This window comes from Coffea arabica, chromosome 1e (genome assembly GCF_036785885.1).
Source record: "Coffea arabica cultivar ET-39 chromosome 1e, Coffea Arabica ET-39 HiFi, whole genome shotgun sequence".
Classification (NCBI taxonomy): Eukaryota; Viridiplantae; Streptophyta; class Magnoliopsida; order Gentianales; family Rubiaceae; genus Coffea; species Coffea arabica.
In genome coordinates this window covers 47536951-47553049 of record NC_092311.1, presented here as the reverse complement: position 1 = coordinate 47553049, position 16099 = coordinate 47536951, and the positions used below count along the sequence as shown (strand labels likewise).

General features: G+C 36.5%; 2 protein-coding genes across 3 annotated transcripts; both read left to right on the top strand.

Annotated features, from left to right (window-relative positions):
• The first annotated feature begins 3001 nt into the window (after positions 1–3001).
• On the top strand, positions 3002–6606 carry LOC113708595 (L-ascorbate peroxidase, cytosolic). Of its 2 annotated transcripts, none has more exons than XM_027231093.2 (10): positions 3002–3140; positions 3771–3894; positions 4032–4206; positions 4322–4387; positions 5410–5458; positions 5607–5692; positions 5825–5904; positions 6000–6102; positions 6234–6292; positions 6391–6606. In XM_027231093.2, exons 2-10 carry the CDS (start codon positions 3776–3778, stop codon positions 6404–6406), a joined length of 753 nt encoding a protein of 250 aa, XP_027086894.1. In that variant the 5' UTR covers positions 3002–3140; positions 3771–3775; the 3' UTR covers positions 6407–6606. The 2 variants fall into 2 exon arrangements, with proteins under 2 accessions (XP_027086894.1, XP_027086903.1); XM_027231102.2 differs by having other exon boundaries at positions 3005–3140; positions 3768–3894.
• A 4785-nt stretch (positions 6607–11391) lies between these two features.
• LOC113708588 (mitogen-activated protein kinase 3) lies at positions 11392–14706 on the top strand. Its single transcript, XM_027231083.2, has 6 exons — positions 11392–11885; positions 11990–12119; positions 12553–12690; positions 12822–13154; positions 13270–13453; positions 14040–14706. Exons 1-6 carry the CDS (start codon positions 11719–11721, stop codon positions 14207–14209), a joined length of 1122 nt encoding a protein of 373 aa, XP_027086884.1. The 5' UTR covers positions 11392–11718; the 3' UTR covers positions 14210–14706.
• The last annotated feature ends 1393 nt before the right edge of the window (positions 14707–16099 follow it).

Below are 16099 nucleotides of genomic sequence, written 5' to 3'. Positions count from 1 at the left end.
ACGTACCAAAAAAATATAAAGAATTGGATTGTCATACTTACCGATGATGGTTCCTTGAACCCCCGTAGGCAGATAAACGAGGCCGCGAGCCGAATGGAGGAGGGGGCGTAATTTGGAGTTCGTGGGGTTCGAAACAGAGATGCATGCTTTTCGGTTTGTGCATCTCTTGGCGTTTGGATTTTTAGTGAAAACTTGCCAGAATCTTGGTAGTTGGTAGGGCCGGAGACTCGGAGCTTCCTCTATTGGCCTTTGTTGTTGTTGTTTAATCGGTGGATCAATTTTCTTGCTTTTTTTTTTTCCAGTTTTCTTGGCATGATAAGACTTGGGAAACCTTTGGTACTTATAGAAATGATGATGATTAAAGATGGCCTTTAGGCCTACCGCTACCGAATTTGAAGTGGAAACTCAATGGAGTTCTATATTGGGTGGCAAATTGCATTTAAACCATTTAATGGTTTTGGGATCATTGGAGAAGCAATTTGGACTACCATTTTACATGCCAGCAGGTTTTTAAATGCCCTCGGAATTTTGAAAGAGTGATATTTATCAGTTCGTTGCGTTGCTGTCAATCGTGCAGAAGAACCAAGCAATTCATAAATTGAACAGATCTCCTTTTGTCAAGTTTATCCTGAGTAAAGCACCTTCTTGTCTCTACTCGACATACACTCGTGCGAGTAATGATAGAATCAGTAGATAAAATTCTTGTATAGGGATTAGGGGACGAACCTATACACCAAACAAGTGAACTGCTACACTATCTGGATGGACCGTGCTTCCCCGTGAAATGTATTAGACGAAATTTAAACTCCTTACTTAATGCATAAGAGAGTTTTAAAGAGCTTTTCAGAGGGTGGAGTGTGAATACATTGAACTGTTATTATTTAGTAATTTTAACATGACTTAAAGGACCGTTTCAATCAAAAATTCGAAATTCAAGTTCTATAGCAAAGGCCAAAACTTAGAGAGGAAAAAACATAAAGCCACAAAAGAAATGCGGTGCCCCCACATCAGCACTAGTGCTGCATGCCTGCGTCCGCATTTGCGTCTTGTCAATTGCTAGTAGGTTGTTTCAGATGAGCTCAGCGCTTGGCCTGCATGAAGAATAAAATATTTTGCCAAACAAACATTCCGCTTGTATTGCTATTTTTATAACTTTTTCAACAGATTTATTGTAGCAATTTAATATATATAAAATAAAAAAATATATTTGAAAAAAAAAAATTTTTTTGTAACAATAACGCGATTTCCTGCAACAAAAGCCACCGGCAATAGAACAATGGCCAATAACCTTTGGCCACTTATCAAGTATTCATTCCCAAAACTGGGAAACGTTGACACGTGGTATATTTTGAATCATTGGATCCTTAAAAATCAAATCAGGATTTATTCAAGTGTTACGCCCAAGACGGGAAAGTGGGTAGTATTACTATTGACAAGGTCCGAGATGACGTGTAACTGGGAAAGCTAAATGGTATCTTCCGAGACTCAATGCGTTCACACTTGCCGGTCAAAGATTTCTATATGGAATGACCAAAATGCCCTGTTTGAAGCTATGATTCCCTGCAGCGCTATGCGTCCATGCATGCCTCATTCTACTGTTTCATAATTGGCCAATTTGCGATTGGTCTTTGACTCTTTGGAAAATGGGAGGCCATATTCATGCATTTGAACTTGGTATGCATTTGAAACTGCAAAAAAAGTTGTACATCAAGTGTTCGAAAATACTTCAAAATTGTAAGTTGTACATCAAGTGCTTCTTGTAACATATTTCGGAATTGTCAAGGTAAGATGATATTATACAAAGGAAATGCAATTATTGGCTAGTGCAGCGTATTATTATGTATAACTGACCCCTATCGAAGATTCGCTTGAATGTTAGTGCTACTGATTAGTCTAATTGACCACCTAAACTCCTTTTATCTTCTTTTTTTCACCACCTAGACTCTAATTGTCAATAACTTCAAAATCATTTTATTGTATAAAATGTAATATTAGATTAACTTCGACAGATTATTAGACAACATAGACAATTAATAAGTGGTCATAACATTCAGAATCACATTTTATATAACTCCACAATTTTTTATTAGTAAAAAGACATAACTTACATGTTTTGCGATTAACCAATACTAAGAACACGAGTTTTACATAGGGGAATGAATTATGATGAAGATACGAAAATTTAGCTCTCTTGAAGATAAAATTGATACTCTTACAAATTTATGAATGCATGAACTGCTTTAAAACCACAAGATTAATTGATCTTAACTGAGCATTTTCTTAACTTATGACCACCAAGCAAAAATTTAAACAAATAAGATATTTAACAAAATAGCAATGCATAACGGAAAAAAGTATATTAACAATGCACCAGATCATACCTTTTGTAAAAATATAAAAAATTAGAGGAAGAAATATAAGGTACATTTAAATAGTTATTAAAATTATCGAGTAATAGAATCTTTAAAATCACTAGATTATTAGACAAGGTAGACACAACTTAGAAATTAAACCTTGGCTTATTTATAAATAAATACATCAAGGCCTTGGTTGCTCAAAAATAAAAATAAAAAAAGTTTTTTGATTATTCTTTTTGTTGGTGGTTAAGATTTTAAGAAGCTCAAATGGGGTTCCAAGACGGCATGGAGTGCTACAAATACGCATTCCTGCATGCCACTTCTGAAAGTTCCCCAGGTGGAATCCAAAAGGTCAATCTTGTCATCTCACATAAACTTCCAAAAGTCCATCATTATCGCTAAGTTCACTTTTTAATTTTCCACCAAGACGTCGCTTTGTTTTTGTTTTAATTGTCTGATCGGAATTATTCAATAACTCCACCTACCCATCTACCATACAGAGCCCGTCGTCCATTTCGTCCCCAAAACTAATCTCAACCGTCAAAATATCCAATCAACTTCTAACCGCACGATCTTCCCAATCCAACGGTCCACATTAAGTTACTAGAACATTCTGTCCTTTATATGTCCTCTCAGGCCTCTCCCAGCCACACTCCCGCTGTGCTCTGCTCTGCTCTGCTCTGCTCGTGGCGCTCCTAACGTGACTCAGCGACTCTTACGCTTGTGCAGCTGCTAGGTTTTACATTCCTCCCCTGCCTTCGATCTCCTCTCTCCGGTCTCGAGGTTTGTTATTCTCCCTAATCTGCATATCTTCAATCCTGCATTGATATTTTCTTCATTTTTCTTGTAGTTTCTGTAGCTTTACTTTGATTTTCCATTTCGATCGTGTTTCTGTTCGTTGACTCTGTAGATGTATTGTTTGTTTTTGGTGTTGATCACTCTGATTTAAGATGAACTCTGGTTAATCCGGTGTCTTCTCTCTTCTTTTGATGCTGTTCGGTTTTGTTTGATTGAAACCTATGTCGATGTGTGTAAGAATAACTCTTTTGTCGTACATCTTCACATAGCCAAACACCGAAGACTCCTGGGTATATGGATAAAGATATTGGTTGCGGAAACCGGAAAGGATCTTGTGGCCTATGTGAGCTTTTGTTTCGCGATCCGTTAGAGAAAAAATAACTGAGCCTGTTTCTTATGATAGATCTTTGAAATCGTATAAAAATTCTGGATTTTGGTAAATAAAACGTTTCTTCGTACCTCTAATATCTGTGTCTTGTTAGGTAGGCTGGCATTTGAGATTATTTGGTTGTGTTTGGATGTGATGCTGCTTTTTGTGGGTGTCTATTTGTTATCCTCTTTTACCTGATTTTTGCACAGAATGTCTGAAATTGTTGCTCATTTTTTGGTAAGCAGATACAATGGGCAAGTCATACCCAACCGTGAGTGCAGAGTACTTGAAGGCACTTGACAAAGCCAAGAGGAAGCTCAGAGGCCTCATCGCCGAGAAGAACTGTGCTCCTTTAATGCTTCGTCTTGCGTATGTCTCACTGTTAATTTGTACTGATGAATGTGTGTAGTGTGTACCTCTCGTGCAAGGTTGTCATGCTTTGTCGGTGGATGGAAATTTGTGGGTATTGTATGTGATGAGGTTGGAAATGTGTTCTGTGGTTGCAGATGGCACTCTGCTGGTACTTATGACCAGGGCTCAAAGACTGGAGGTCCTTTTGGAACCATGAGGTTGAAGGCAGAGCAAGGTCATGGTGCCAACAATGGTATTGACATCGCTATTAGACTCGTGGAGCCCATCAAAGAGCAATTCCCTACTCTTTCTTATGCTGACTTTTATCAGGTTCCCTCCCCCCTTCTATGTGATGCTATATTTGAATTTGCATGGTTAATTGGTTTTTGTCAACATAGGTTGGATTAGTTTACATGGTAACTGGTTTGTTTACCCTTGCATGCAGCTAGCTGGTGTCGTCGCTGTCGAAGTTACCGGAGGACCTGATATTCCATTCCACCCAGGAAGACAGGTTATCTGCACCTGATTGCTCTTACTTATTATGCTTTCAGCATGCCCTTGCCTATCGAATAGGTTCTCTTTGAGGGTCATCTACTATTAATTTGGTTAATAGAGGATAATCGCTATACTATGAAGCAATAATCACTGTACTATGAAACATCTTTTACCAAAAAAAAAAAAAGTTGAAATGTTGGAAGAGAAATGCTTCTCTTTAGATCACCTCATGTTATTGTGGGGATGCCTTTTGAGGTCTTTTACCGTTGATTTTTGTCATAGAGGGGTAACTACTACAAAGTGGAGGATCAATTAAGAATAAAGTTAGGAATATAAGATACTCTTCTTTTGATCTTCACACATTCTGCTGTTTTAACTGTTAATAAATCTGTCTGGAAAATAGATTTTCTTGAACAATTCCTGAATCCTTTTTAGTTTTTTATTTCAGAAGTTTTGTTGTATTCTTTATGCTTAATTGTTTTGCTTGTCTTTGAGCCCTGGTCATAAGTACCAGCATATCTCTTATGCATTTCTTGTTTGGTGCAATGCCGTAGAATGGTTTACACGATTCTTTTACATTGTATAGGACAAGTCATATGGAATGCAGGGTAACACTCGAAAATTTTTGACTTGAGTCTCTTGCCCATTAGTCATTTTGTTCGTGTAAGACTGCAAGTTGGCTGATGTTATCTGATGTCCCCTTACCTCTGGCTCTTTCTTCTTGTTCATCTACTCAAAATATTTCTTTCTTTTTTCGAGCTTGAAATCTTGAGCCCTTGTGACCAAAATAATTCTTGACAATGTATACTCCTTCAATGTTCCAAGTCTAGCTGTGCTTTGTTGTTGACCTTGACACAGTGATGGGATTGACTACTTATTTGGTTTCTAGAGTCAGTAACGGGCTGTCATTCTAAGCGTAAAGAAGATCACATCTTGATTTTTCTGAATGTTTTATCAACTTCAAGATCAGTTTTGAATGTTTCTAAATGAAGCCGAGTGCTTGATATGCTCTCTGATTTTGCACTTCTGTGATATCAGGATAAGACGGAGCCACCAGTCGAAGGTCGTCTCCCTGATGCTACTAAGGGTAAGTAATCATTCTAGTGTCCCTTGCTTAAACAATGAACGAGAAAATAGGCATGATGTCACAAACTGCAATGCAAACTTTTAACACCTTTCAAAGCAATGAATAAAACAGAATTCATGCTTATTTATATGTTGCAATCTTCTTGTAGGTTGCGACCATTTGAGGGATGTTTTTGTGAAACAAATGGGTCTCTCTGACCAGGATATTGTTGCTCTTTCTGGTGGCCACACCTTGGTCTGTAAATGCTACTCTGCTTTGTTCTGCTCCCCATATAGTTTTAGAACTTAGCTTATCTCTTAATTTTGTAGTATTATTCTATGTTTCACGCTATTGATGTTATCTTGGGCTTCGGCAATATTTCTTCAGGGAAGATGCCACAAGGAGCGCTCTGGATTTGAGGGCCCGTGGACAGCTAGCCCCCTTATCTTTGACAACTCCTACTTTACGTAAGACCTCAATGAGATGCCTTTTTAGGTCAAATCCCCTGTTATCTCATTTGAATATGTGGTGTAAATAACTACTTTCTGCTATAATTTAACAGGGAGCTTCTGAGTGGGGATAAAGAAGGACTTCTGCAGCTGCCTTCAGACAAGGCTCTTCTCAGTGATCCTGCCTTCCGCCCACTAGTTGAGAAATATGCTGCGGTTTGTGCTACTATCTCCCAGTGATCATATATTTTTTTTTAACTTTTAAATGTTTTACTTCCAAAGTATCTGTACTGGCTGTTTTTTACCCTGCTTTCCTGCAATAATATAATTGTCCAATTCCTTTTCAGGACGAAGATGCTTTTTTTGCTGATTATGCAGTTGCTCACCAGAAACTTTCTGAGTTGGGGTAAAGTTCTTTTAGTACAATTTGATTTTGCACAAGCGTCAGGCAATAGCTTACCGATTTATTTCGAGGTCTCATATGCTGATTGTTGCCTATTGCAGATTTGCTGAAGCATGAGCGATTGAACAAGGGTTGGGAATGGCCACCTGATTATGATTGCCTTTTGCTGTCTGATGTGGAAATTATTAGTTCCTTTTGAGCTACTTTTTGGTTAAATGATGTAGAATTTAGAAATGGATGTTGCAAACGTTGATAATGGGAACTTTATATGGTCGTTCATATTCCCGGAAATAAACTAGAATGTCTGTCTGTCTTTACTCCTCCCTTTACTACTGCATCTTAATGTTTCACAATTGGGTATGGGTGGGAATTTAAACATTTAACTTGGGCACAAACGGAATAGCAATTTTCTTTTTGCATGCTTCAATGCTAATAAGTCACATTAGGAGACGGTCTGAGTATGCGTGAGCGTGACATTGGCGAAATTGGCGGGGGTATGTAACATTAGCGATATAGTGATAGGATAATTCTAATTAGATACTAACTGAAAGAAGGTTCAAATTTTTTATTTGAGGACGGTTACTGGACTTTAGGAATTCTTTTATTTGTGTTTATGGCTTAAAAATGTTGCAATTTTCAGTATTTCTATATAGGTGGACTGTGTTAATGCTGTTGGTCCTGGCTATTCTGCTAGTCGTGAAATCGATCGAGTCCATTGTTTGTTAGGCTGTAGGCGGGGGCTTGGTAGGGAATATCTTTTTTAAAGACGGGGTTAGACTTGTTGATTTATGCGACAACATGGCGGCATGCACTTGTGGCTGGGATGTATCTTGTGATCCCGAAATGTAGCCATTTTCTATGGGTATTGATTTGGGTTGATTTGAGTGTTGTATTTGGTTTTTGTTTTTAATGCATCTTTAATTACCCAAAAAAAAAAAAAAAACAAAACATAGGGTGAAGCTAATCTGTAAAATTAAGTCCAGGCAGACTTCCGTTTAAGGTTTACAATTCAAAATATGCGCTAAGGTGGGGATTTCTTGTTTAGCGCCTGATTTCTTTGGATACTGAAAAGGAATTAGAGCTTTAGCAGCGCTTCCATATTGTTTGCCTCCACAGCATCAAATCGTGGTTCCCGAATCTGTTTTATCGTTCGGAGCCAGAGCAGCTCCCAAGACTTTCTACTTGCTATGAGATAAATTCTTGAGCAACCCGATCCAATCTTCCCTGAGAAAAACGTGCCTCGGCAGAAGGTTCGTCTAATGTAGTACCAAACGTTACACAACCAATAAGAGAAGTTTGCTGAAACTACCGTTCAGTTTTTGTTTTCCCCTCGGTATGGTGTATCCATTCTGTCCTCTCTTTTCCCCCTGGGAGTCTCTGTGATGTCCTGTAAACGTTAAGGGATTCGCCTGAAATTTGAGTTGTGAGAAGTAAAGTGTGCATTTTGATGATTAAGGGTTAGATTAGTAAATTCTATCGGGTTGATATATTAACATAGGCAACGGAAAGCGGAATTCAATTTTGACTTCTTGCGCATTTGAAGAGCATTATTTTGTAAACGCAATTTTGAAACTGAATGCTAAATTTTGAAAGTTAGGCAGCTTAACTATTCGAAATTTTGAAGTTTTGTAGTCCGGAAAACAGTGAAGTTTGTAGTTAACATGCTATAGTCGATGAACTATGATAAAGTTTCTCATGTCAAAAAGCTAAATATGGTCAAGCTGCTGCAAAATTGTAACAATTCAGTGATCAATTGTCTAGTCTTGTTCAGAAGTCCACAAGAAAAACAAATGATGATATGGTTTTAGTTAAAGAATGAAAACCTCAGCAGCGTTCCATGCCTTTGCCTTTGACCTCCAAAATATGCATAAGAAATTAGGACAGTTCCATGTTACAGAGACGTAGAATAATTCAACCTTTTTTTTTTCAACTTCTCTAATTGAAGTTTACTTTCTAGTCATGCTTACTCGAGTTTTAAGACCATTAGACCAAAATAAAAATATGCTTCCTCTCGCTTTGGACATTTTTTATGTGATGTGTATGGTCTCATTTAATGAGCTTAACGAAGTGTAGTTCGTTCACATTCATGAAACGGCCACTAATAAGTACGTTAAAATTCTAAGCAAAGCAAAGAGTAAGGCAAAAAATCTTTTGGCAACCAAATTATTTATTAGCAAAAACTTAATTTATCTCAAGCTGAACTTACTGCATGTGAGAGTCAACACTTTGGAACAGATGAACACACTTTGATTCTGGACAGGCAATTGACCCGAACAACATCACCAGGCCAACGGTGGAGACAGTCTATCTGTTTTTGTTTGCTTTAAATTGTCAAAATATTAATTATTTTGACAGAATAGTGGTTCTCCAGCCATAGCTTCTCATGTGTCTACACCTTTCACCCAATGAAAAAAGGGCAAGCGTTCTGAAAAAAATATTCACAGGCACTTTAAAGAAAATCGAAAAAGTATTTTTTATATGCAAGACCCAAAAAAAAAAAGAAAAGAAAAGTTCTTTTTTTTTGTTAACAAGAGAATCCGCAACCGTTATCCGAGAGTGCATATAGGATAAATCTCGCTCCGTACAATAGCCCACCAACCATACGGAGGGGTAAGGTGCACTAGACAAGTTCTATTCGATCGGCAGAAATCCGAGTTGGTGGGAAGTCATGGTACCAACTCTACCATCTCGACCAACTCAAGAGATTTAAAAAGTATTTTTTTATATGTGCAAGTACAGTAGGAATTCCCTCATCAGAACTATTCTTTTTTATTTTAGTGGATGTGTGACATAATTTTTGCCTCTTTTCTTTTTTTTTTTTTATATCGTATTGCTATATTATTATTAATTCCAAATTTTCCAACCGCAGTTTGTGGTGTAGAGTTGACGCAGTCTGTGTGGGGAAATGTGTCACCAAGTCAGTCGTCAGTATTTCATGTTCATCCATGTTGATAGGGAGGGAGGGAGGAGGTCCTCCTGCAGGCTGCAATCTGGTCAAACATCGACATCTAATGAAGGCTGCCATTTCTTCTCAAAAGTCAAAACAAGGCTCGGTTATTTCGTCCCTCAACCTCAACTCGCTCTTATACGAGCTAAAGAATTGATCAACTCAAACAAAAGGGCAAAAGGACAACAAAATGTAACCATTAAGATTCCCAATTTTGTTCCGATCGAATATATCAGTATTATCATAAGAAATACTACTAACTTTCATAATTATTAATCACAAAAATTTAAGAAATATCATTAGCGGTTTTACAATTCTTTTCCGTAACCATGTGTTTGTGTGAACCGATAAGAAAAATAGTACTACTACTACTACTAATTAGTAGTTAATTTCTGGCAGTCAAATATTGTCATCATCGGATATTTGGTTTAAGTGACAAGAGCGGAGAATAATTACTTCTCATCCACATTCTTTGAGTTCTATTAATGCTATATATATATATATATATATATATATATATATATATATATATTTTTTTTTTTTTTTGGCCCTCAAATAAACGAAAAATAGTACTGGTAATTTTCCCTTTCGACTCACAAGTTACAACTAGTCAAACTGTGTAGGTGGAGTGGACATCTTTAACGATACAAAAGGAATCAGCGTGAGCTGCAAGACTGAGTTAGGATAGGCCCACGTTCTTCACAGGTCCAAACTCCAATTACACAGGGAGCAGGCGGCTGACTTACACATCGCTCATTTCTTCTATTCTATTTTTATTACATGTGTCTTCCTTTTATTAATTTAGTAAACAATTTTAATGTATTCTTTTCCTTTTCAGTTTATTACTTTTACACATCTTTCTTCTATCTATGTATAAAGTCTGAATAGGGTTTGGTGTAAAAAAAAAGTATTATAATTTATTTTGTCAATTATATCTTTTCAATATTCATTATAATTTATTAAATTGTTCACCCTATATAAGTACTAGTATAATAAACACACACACACACATACACATACACATACCCCCCTTTTTCAGCCTAACAAAACTTCCAATGAGTCAATAACTGCGAACAACTTTTTATAAAAAAAAGAAAAAGAAAAATACAATTCTTCTATCCATATTTCTGAAACAAAACCTCTAACAATTGCCTTGTTTGGATTGCCATTTTTCGTCGGAAAATTACGTCGTTTTCCGTGATCACATTTTCCCATTACCTTTTGCTTCACATACATCAAATCGCTACAGTAATTTTTCCATGAAAAATGCAATCCAAACACAACCTAAGTATATTTTTAAAAAATTTTCTTTTTAGATTTGTACACACATAGAACGTGCTATTTCCACTAGTTGTCGCTAAATGATAGGTTAGCCAAATCTCTACTTGATCTGTACGCTGTCATGAATTTTCAATTATGATCATGGAAGTATTTATTTTTGTCAAACTGCAAAATTCCATTTAGTACAAAATTGGTTTTTTATTCTTTGAAAAGGAGGGTGAGGATGGAGACTAAAGATGGAGCAATATGAAACTATTAATATTTGCTTTGTTTGGATTGTGAATTATTTGTCAAATTATATCTGCTTACATCATCATTACAATTTCCAACGCACCTTTTTATCTTCCCAATTACCTTTTTATCTCACATACATCACATCACAAAAAGTGCTACAGTAAAAATATCTCAAATAATTTACAATCCAAACAAAGCCATTATTATTCTCATATTTTTTGAGTTTTATTGCCATGTTTATATATAACTTTTCTGATAGTAATCTTAAAATTACAAAGGAAGTGATAAACCCAACTCAATTAGCCTGAACACTACACGTGAAGCAAAATTAGTTTGAAGCTGTCGTTTGTCATCTTGACCAAAACGCAGCATTTTGCAATATACTAGTTTGTAGACAAGACGGTGAATATAGAGAGAGAGAGAGAGAGGCAATGATTGGTTTAGATTTTAGAAAAAGAAAAAGAGGTGAACAGACGAATATATATATATATATATCTTTACTCCATCAGATCGATAATATTTTGTCACCAAATGGTAAACATTTTATTTAAATTTTTAAAAAAAATGGTGAGGATTATTATTATTTTAAAACTGAAGATTAATTTATAGATAAATGACAAGTGGAGGTGGTGGAAAAATTAGGCGCATAAATAAATGTAAGAGCAGTCAAATGGCAACCGCGTCGTCCCTCCCGCTTCTTCTGACGTCCTTCCTCTTCATTGCCCGGCAATTCCCCGTCCATCTTTCTCACAATTCTCCCGCAGACTTCATTGATCTCTATCATAGCATTATTCATGTACATATAAATATCTGTCATAGATTCAGTTATTGACTCAATCCCAGAAAAGTAAAACACGCACACCCACAACGCAGAGCTAGCTAGCTCCAGCCTGAAGCTGATTTAAGTACTACTATATAATACACGGACGAGCAGCAAGAAAAAAGCAAAACAAGGAAGAAGAAGAAGATGGCAGACTATAACATGTCCGGAAGTCAGTTCCCCGAATTTCCAGCGGTTTTTACCAACGGCGGGCAGTTTGTTCAGTACAACATCTTTGGAAACCTGTTTGAGGTCACCTCTAAGTACCGCCCTCCGATCATGCCTATTGGCCGGGGAGCTTATGGAATCGTCTGGTATTGATTTTATATCCGGCAGTTGAATTGAAATTGATTTTTCTCGATCAAATCGAATTTAATGTTTATCCCTGATGTAATTCGTTTCGTTTTGTTTCTTGAAGCTCGGTTTTGAATTCGGAGACGAATGAGATGGTGGCTGTAAAGAAGATTGCCAATGCTTTCGATAATTACATGGACGCCAAACGTACTCTCCGGGAAATCAAGCTTCTTCGCCATTTGGATCATGAAAATGTAACTCTTTCACTACAGAGCTTGCTCTTCTTTTTTTTTTTTCCCTTGTTTTACTGTTATCAAGTTTATCTTCAGCTTAATCGACTAGCATATCGAGGACTTTGCTCATGAATACACTTTGAAATCATAAAATCGAAATTTATCTAATACTGCAAGGTCATTTACCTTTTCAATTTTATCGTTTGCTTTCTGGAAGACTATGATCTCCCTGCCTAATCCACTAGATGAAAGGGTGTTAGCATTAGCCCAGCAGACAGTAGGTATTCAGAAAATGCAAATTTTCTTGCTTGCAATTGTGCTGAGATGTTGATTGTTTGCCTACCTGTTTTGTTTCAAAACCAAGTCTCCAGCTGATCTATCATCTTCATAGTAGAATTAAGACATGATTGCTTCTGGGACTCAGCATATTGAACAAGGGTTCTCACAAATGCAGGTAATCGCCATAAGAGATGTGATTCCTCCGCCCTTGAGGAGGGAGTTTTCTGATGTCTACATAGCCACAGAGCTCATGGACACTGACCTTCACCAAATTATTCGATCCAATCAATCTTTGTCCGAAGAGCATTCTCAGGTCAAACCCTTTTTCCTTCAATTTAAGTTCATGAATTTGATTCCATTCTTTTTAAGAAATCGTTGATACTGAAGAAGTCTTGAAAACCTATGAGCTGGAACTGACGTTTTCCTTAATTGTTCAATTTGCAGTATTTCTTGTATCAGGTCCTTCGAGGCCTGAAATATATACACTCTGCAAAAGTAATTCATAGGGATCTTAAACCAAGCAACCTTTTGGTGAATGCAAATTGTGATCTTAAGATCATTGATTTTGGTCTTGCCCGCCCAAACATGGAAAATGAAGTCATGACAGAGTATGTTGTGACTAGATGGTACCGGGCACCTGAGCTGCTCCTAAATTCATCAGATTATACTGCCGCAATTGATGTCTGGTCAGTGGGTTGCATCTTCATGGAGCTTATGAACAGAAAACCATTGTTTCCTGGAAAAGATCATGTCAACCAAATGCGCTTATTGACTGAGGTAAGAGAATTATAAAAGCACCCAAAAAAAAAGAACATCTAGCTCTCCTGAATTTTTTTTTTTTTTTGACGATCAACCATGACTGATGTTTCATCGTTCTCTTGCATGATTTTAGCTTCTAGGAACACCCACTGATGCTGATCTTGGCTTTGTACGACACGAGGAAGCAAAAAGATATATCCGGCAACTGCCACGTTTTCCTCGGCAGCAGCTCTCTAAAGTGTTCCCGCATGTGAATCCATTAGCCATTGATCTTGTTGATAAAATGTTGACATTTGATCCAGCTAAAAGAATTACAGGTGACTTTCTTCTTCACTGCAAGCTGTTAAATGATTCTGTCTGCCAAGATAGTTACACACACACACACACACTTACTAACAGCCTCCCAAACCCCAGCCCACCACGGACTGGATAAGCACCTGGAATACCAAAAACACTTACTAACAGCACAATCATTTTCGCCCACCGTTACCTTTCTTTTCTCGATCCAGTTGACCATAAACAGTCTCGGTTATATACATGCATTATCCTTCCTTGGTTACTTTTCTCTTCGCAATTAGTAATTAAACAGGTCATCATCAACTCAAGTAGTGTCTGATAATATAATGTTAAATAGATCAAGGAAAAATCCTTAGCTCTGCAGAGATGCTAACCATCCTATAAAGTTGAAGTACTTCAGTTCAGTTAGGCGAAATTTATGCCATGGTTTAGTTCAGAATCGTGTTTGTACTCCCCGGGTCCAGGGGAGTCGGAGCACTATTACACTACATTTTTATTCTCAGGGATGAACACCTTTAGACTGGAGATGGTATATTTGCCCTTTTATCCTTCCGTTTAACTTTCCTTCCATCTGAAAATGACGACTTGCTCCTCTTTAATTTGCAGTTGAAGAAGCACTTGCACATCCCTACCTTGCAAGATTACATGACATAGCTGATGAACCTGTCTGCTCAAAGCCATTTTCTTTTGATTTCGAGCATCAAGCTATAGGAGAGGAGCAGATAAAAGATATGATTTACCAGGAGGCTGTGGCACTGAATCCAGAGCATGCATAAATATGATGGGAAAACCGTCTTAGGATTCCTTTCCTGCACATAAATAAACATGATCAAGAGTTCAGTTTTTGCTTGCATAGGCTCCGTGTCAGTTGATGGAATATGTTACAAGCTAGTTTAGGAAACAAATTAAAACTTCTACAGCTCAATATTGGAGATATTCTTTGATGGTAATTTATGCTGCATCGCGCGGAGTCTGTGGCAATTGCTTTGATGGTTGGTCTCTTTACCTGAACAAGGCATCCAATGCTCTGCAAAGAGTGTGCAAGTTTATAATCGGATCGAACTCTATATTGATATTTTATTTTTAATCTATGGTTTGATTTGCACTATTCTTTTTCTCATATCTCGAGTTGTTGTATTTTTGTCAAGTGGAACCGTGAAAGCCACTGTGTTTGTACAGGAAATGCAACTGAGTGTAACTTACAAATGTAACGCACTTTCAATTAAAGTAGTTGGGGGGGAGTCCCATATAATATGAGATGTTTTTTTCCGAATGCATTTTGTTCATCGGATAGAGAATTTGTGACCGGAGAATTTCCCATGTCTAGGGGATTTTTTATGATGTACACTTTTATTTCAAAACTAATCTTTTATGTCTTTCTTGTATTCAGTTTATTTGGGTAGTAGATCATTTGCCAGATTTTATTTTCTTGCGTCATCAACACATTTTTCAATTGTCTTTTTATTTCACAAACATCATATCAAAAATTGCAACAATATTTTTTTTCAAAAAAATATCCCAAATAATCTACTATTCCAAGAAAATTTCTTATTCGTCAATTTTATTTTATTTTTGTATTTTACGGCATCAGCAATAAAGAAAAAGGGTAGTAGCACCAGCAACTAGCTACTGCCGTGCCACCGTTGCCTGGGAAAAGTTGTCATGTAACGTCAAAGTCGAAAGATATCCAGCGGGGAAATGGGATATGCTTCTGGCATCTATTGATCTGTGGGAATAGTCATGGGTTGAGATGAGTAGGCTTTGTCATGGCCAGGTTCGTCTGAAATCACCTGCCTCCGGCCCTCCACTCACAAGGCATCTGCGATGGAGTGCCATGGCAGGGGCCCATTACACGCATCATTAGAATGATGCGTGTAATGGTGGGCCCATAGTCAATAACGGACAAATACTTTTTAAGCCGGACAAAATTTGTATGGATTATTATGAAATCTTTGCATTTGAGGTATCACATATTTGTTTAATAATTACATAATTATTTTTTAGAAAATAATAATATATTATTTTTGAGAGATAAAAAAAGATATATTGTTCAAATTTAAAAATTAATAATGTTATTTTTTTAGAAAATAAAAAATCCAAAAGGTAAAAAATTTAATGAAAGTTAATAATTTATTTTTTAAAAAATAATGAAACTATTTTTAAAAAATTACTTTATTTATTTATGGGATATGAGTTGTGCATTATTAAAATAAATGTTTGATTTAATTGTTGACCCATGCTATTACACCTTGTGGAGTGTAATCTATTGTGAGTGGGAGTATAATAAAAGGAGTTATTATTACTTTATCCCCTTAAACTATATCATTACTATCAATTTACCCCTAACGTTATATGTTAGTCATTTCACCCCTGTAAGTTATTCAACTCAACATGTTAAGAAATTTTAGACAAAAATACTCCATTATTCTATAGTATTATCACATTGTCATTATTACTTTATCTCTTAAAATTATAGTGATACAATCGTTTTAATTCATATTTTTAGTCATTTTATCTCATCGTTAATCTAACTAGTATAGTCAAAAAATTTTAAATGCATTTATGTTATGAAACAACTAAAATGTGGATGTCCCTTTGTATTCCCAAGAGATTAATTCATGATTTATGGCTACATTATGTATAGAAGTTACAATCCATAAATCTAT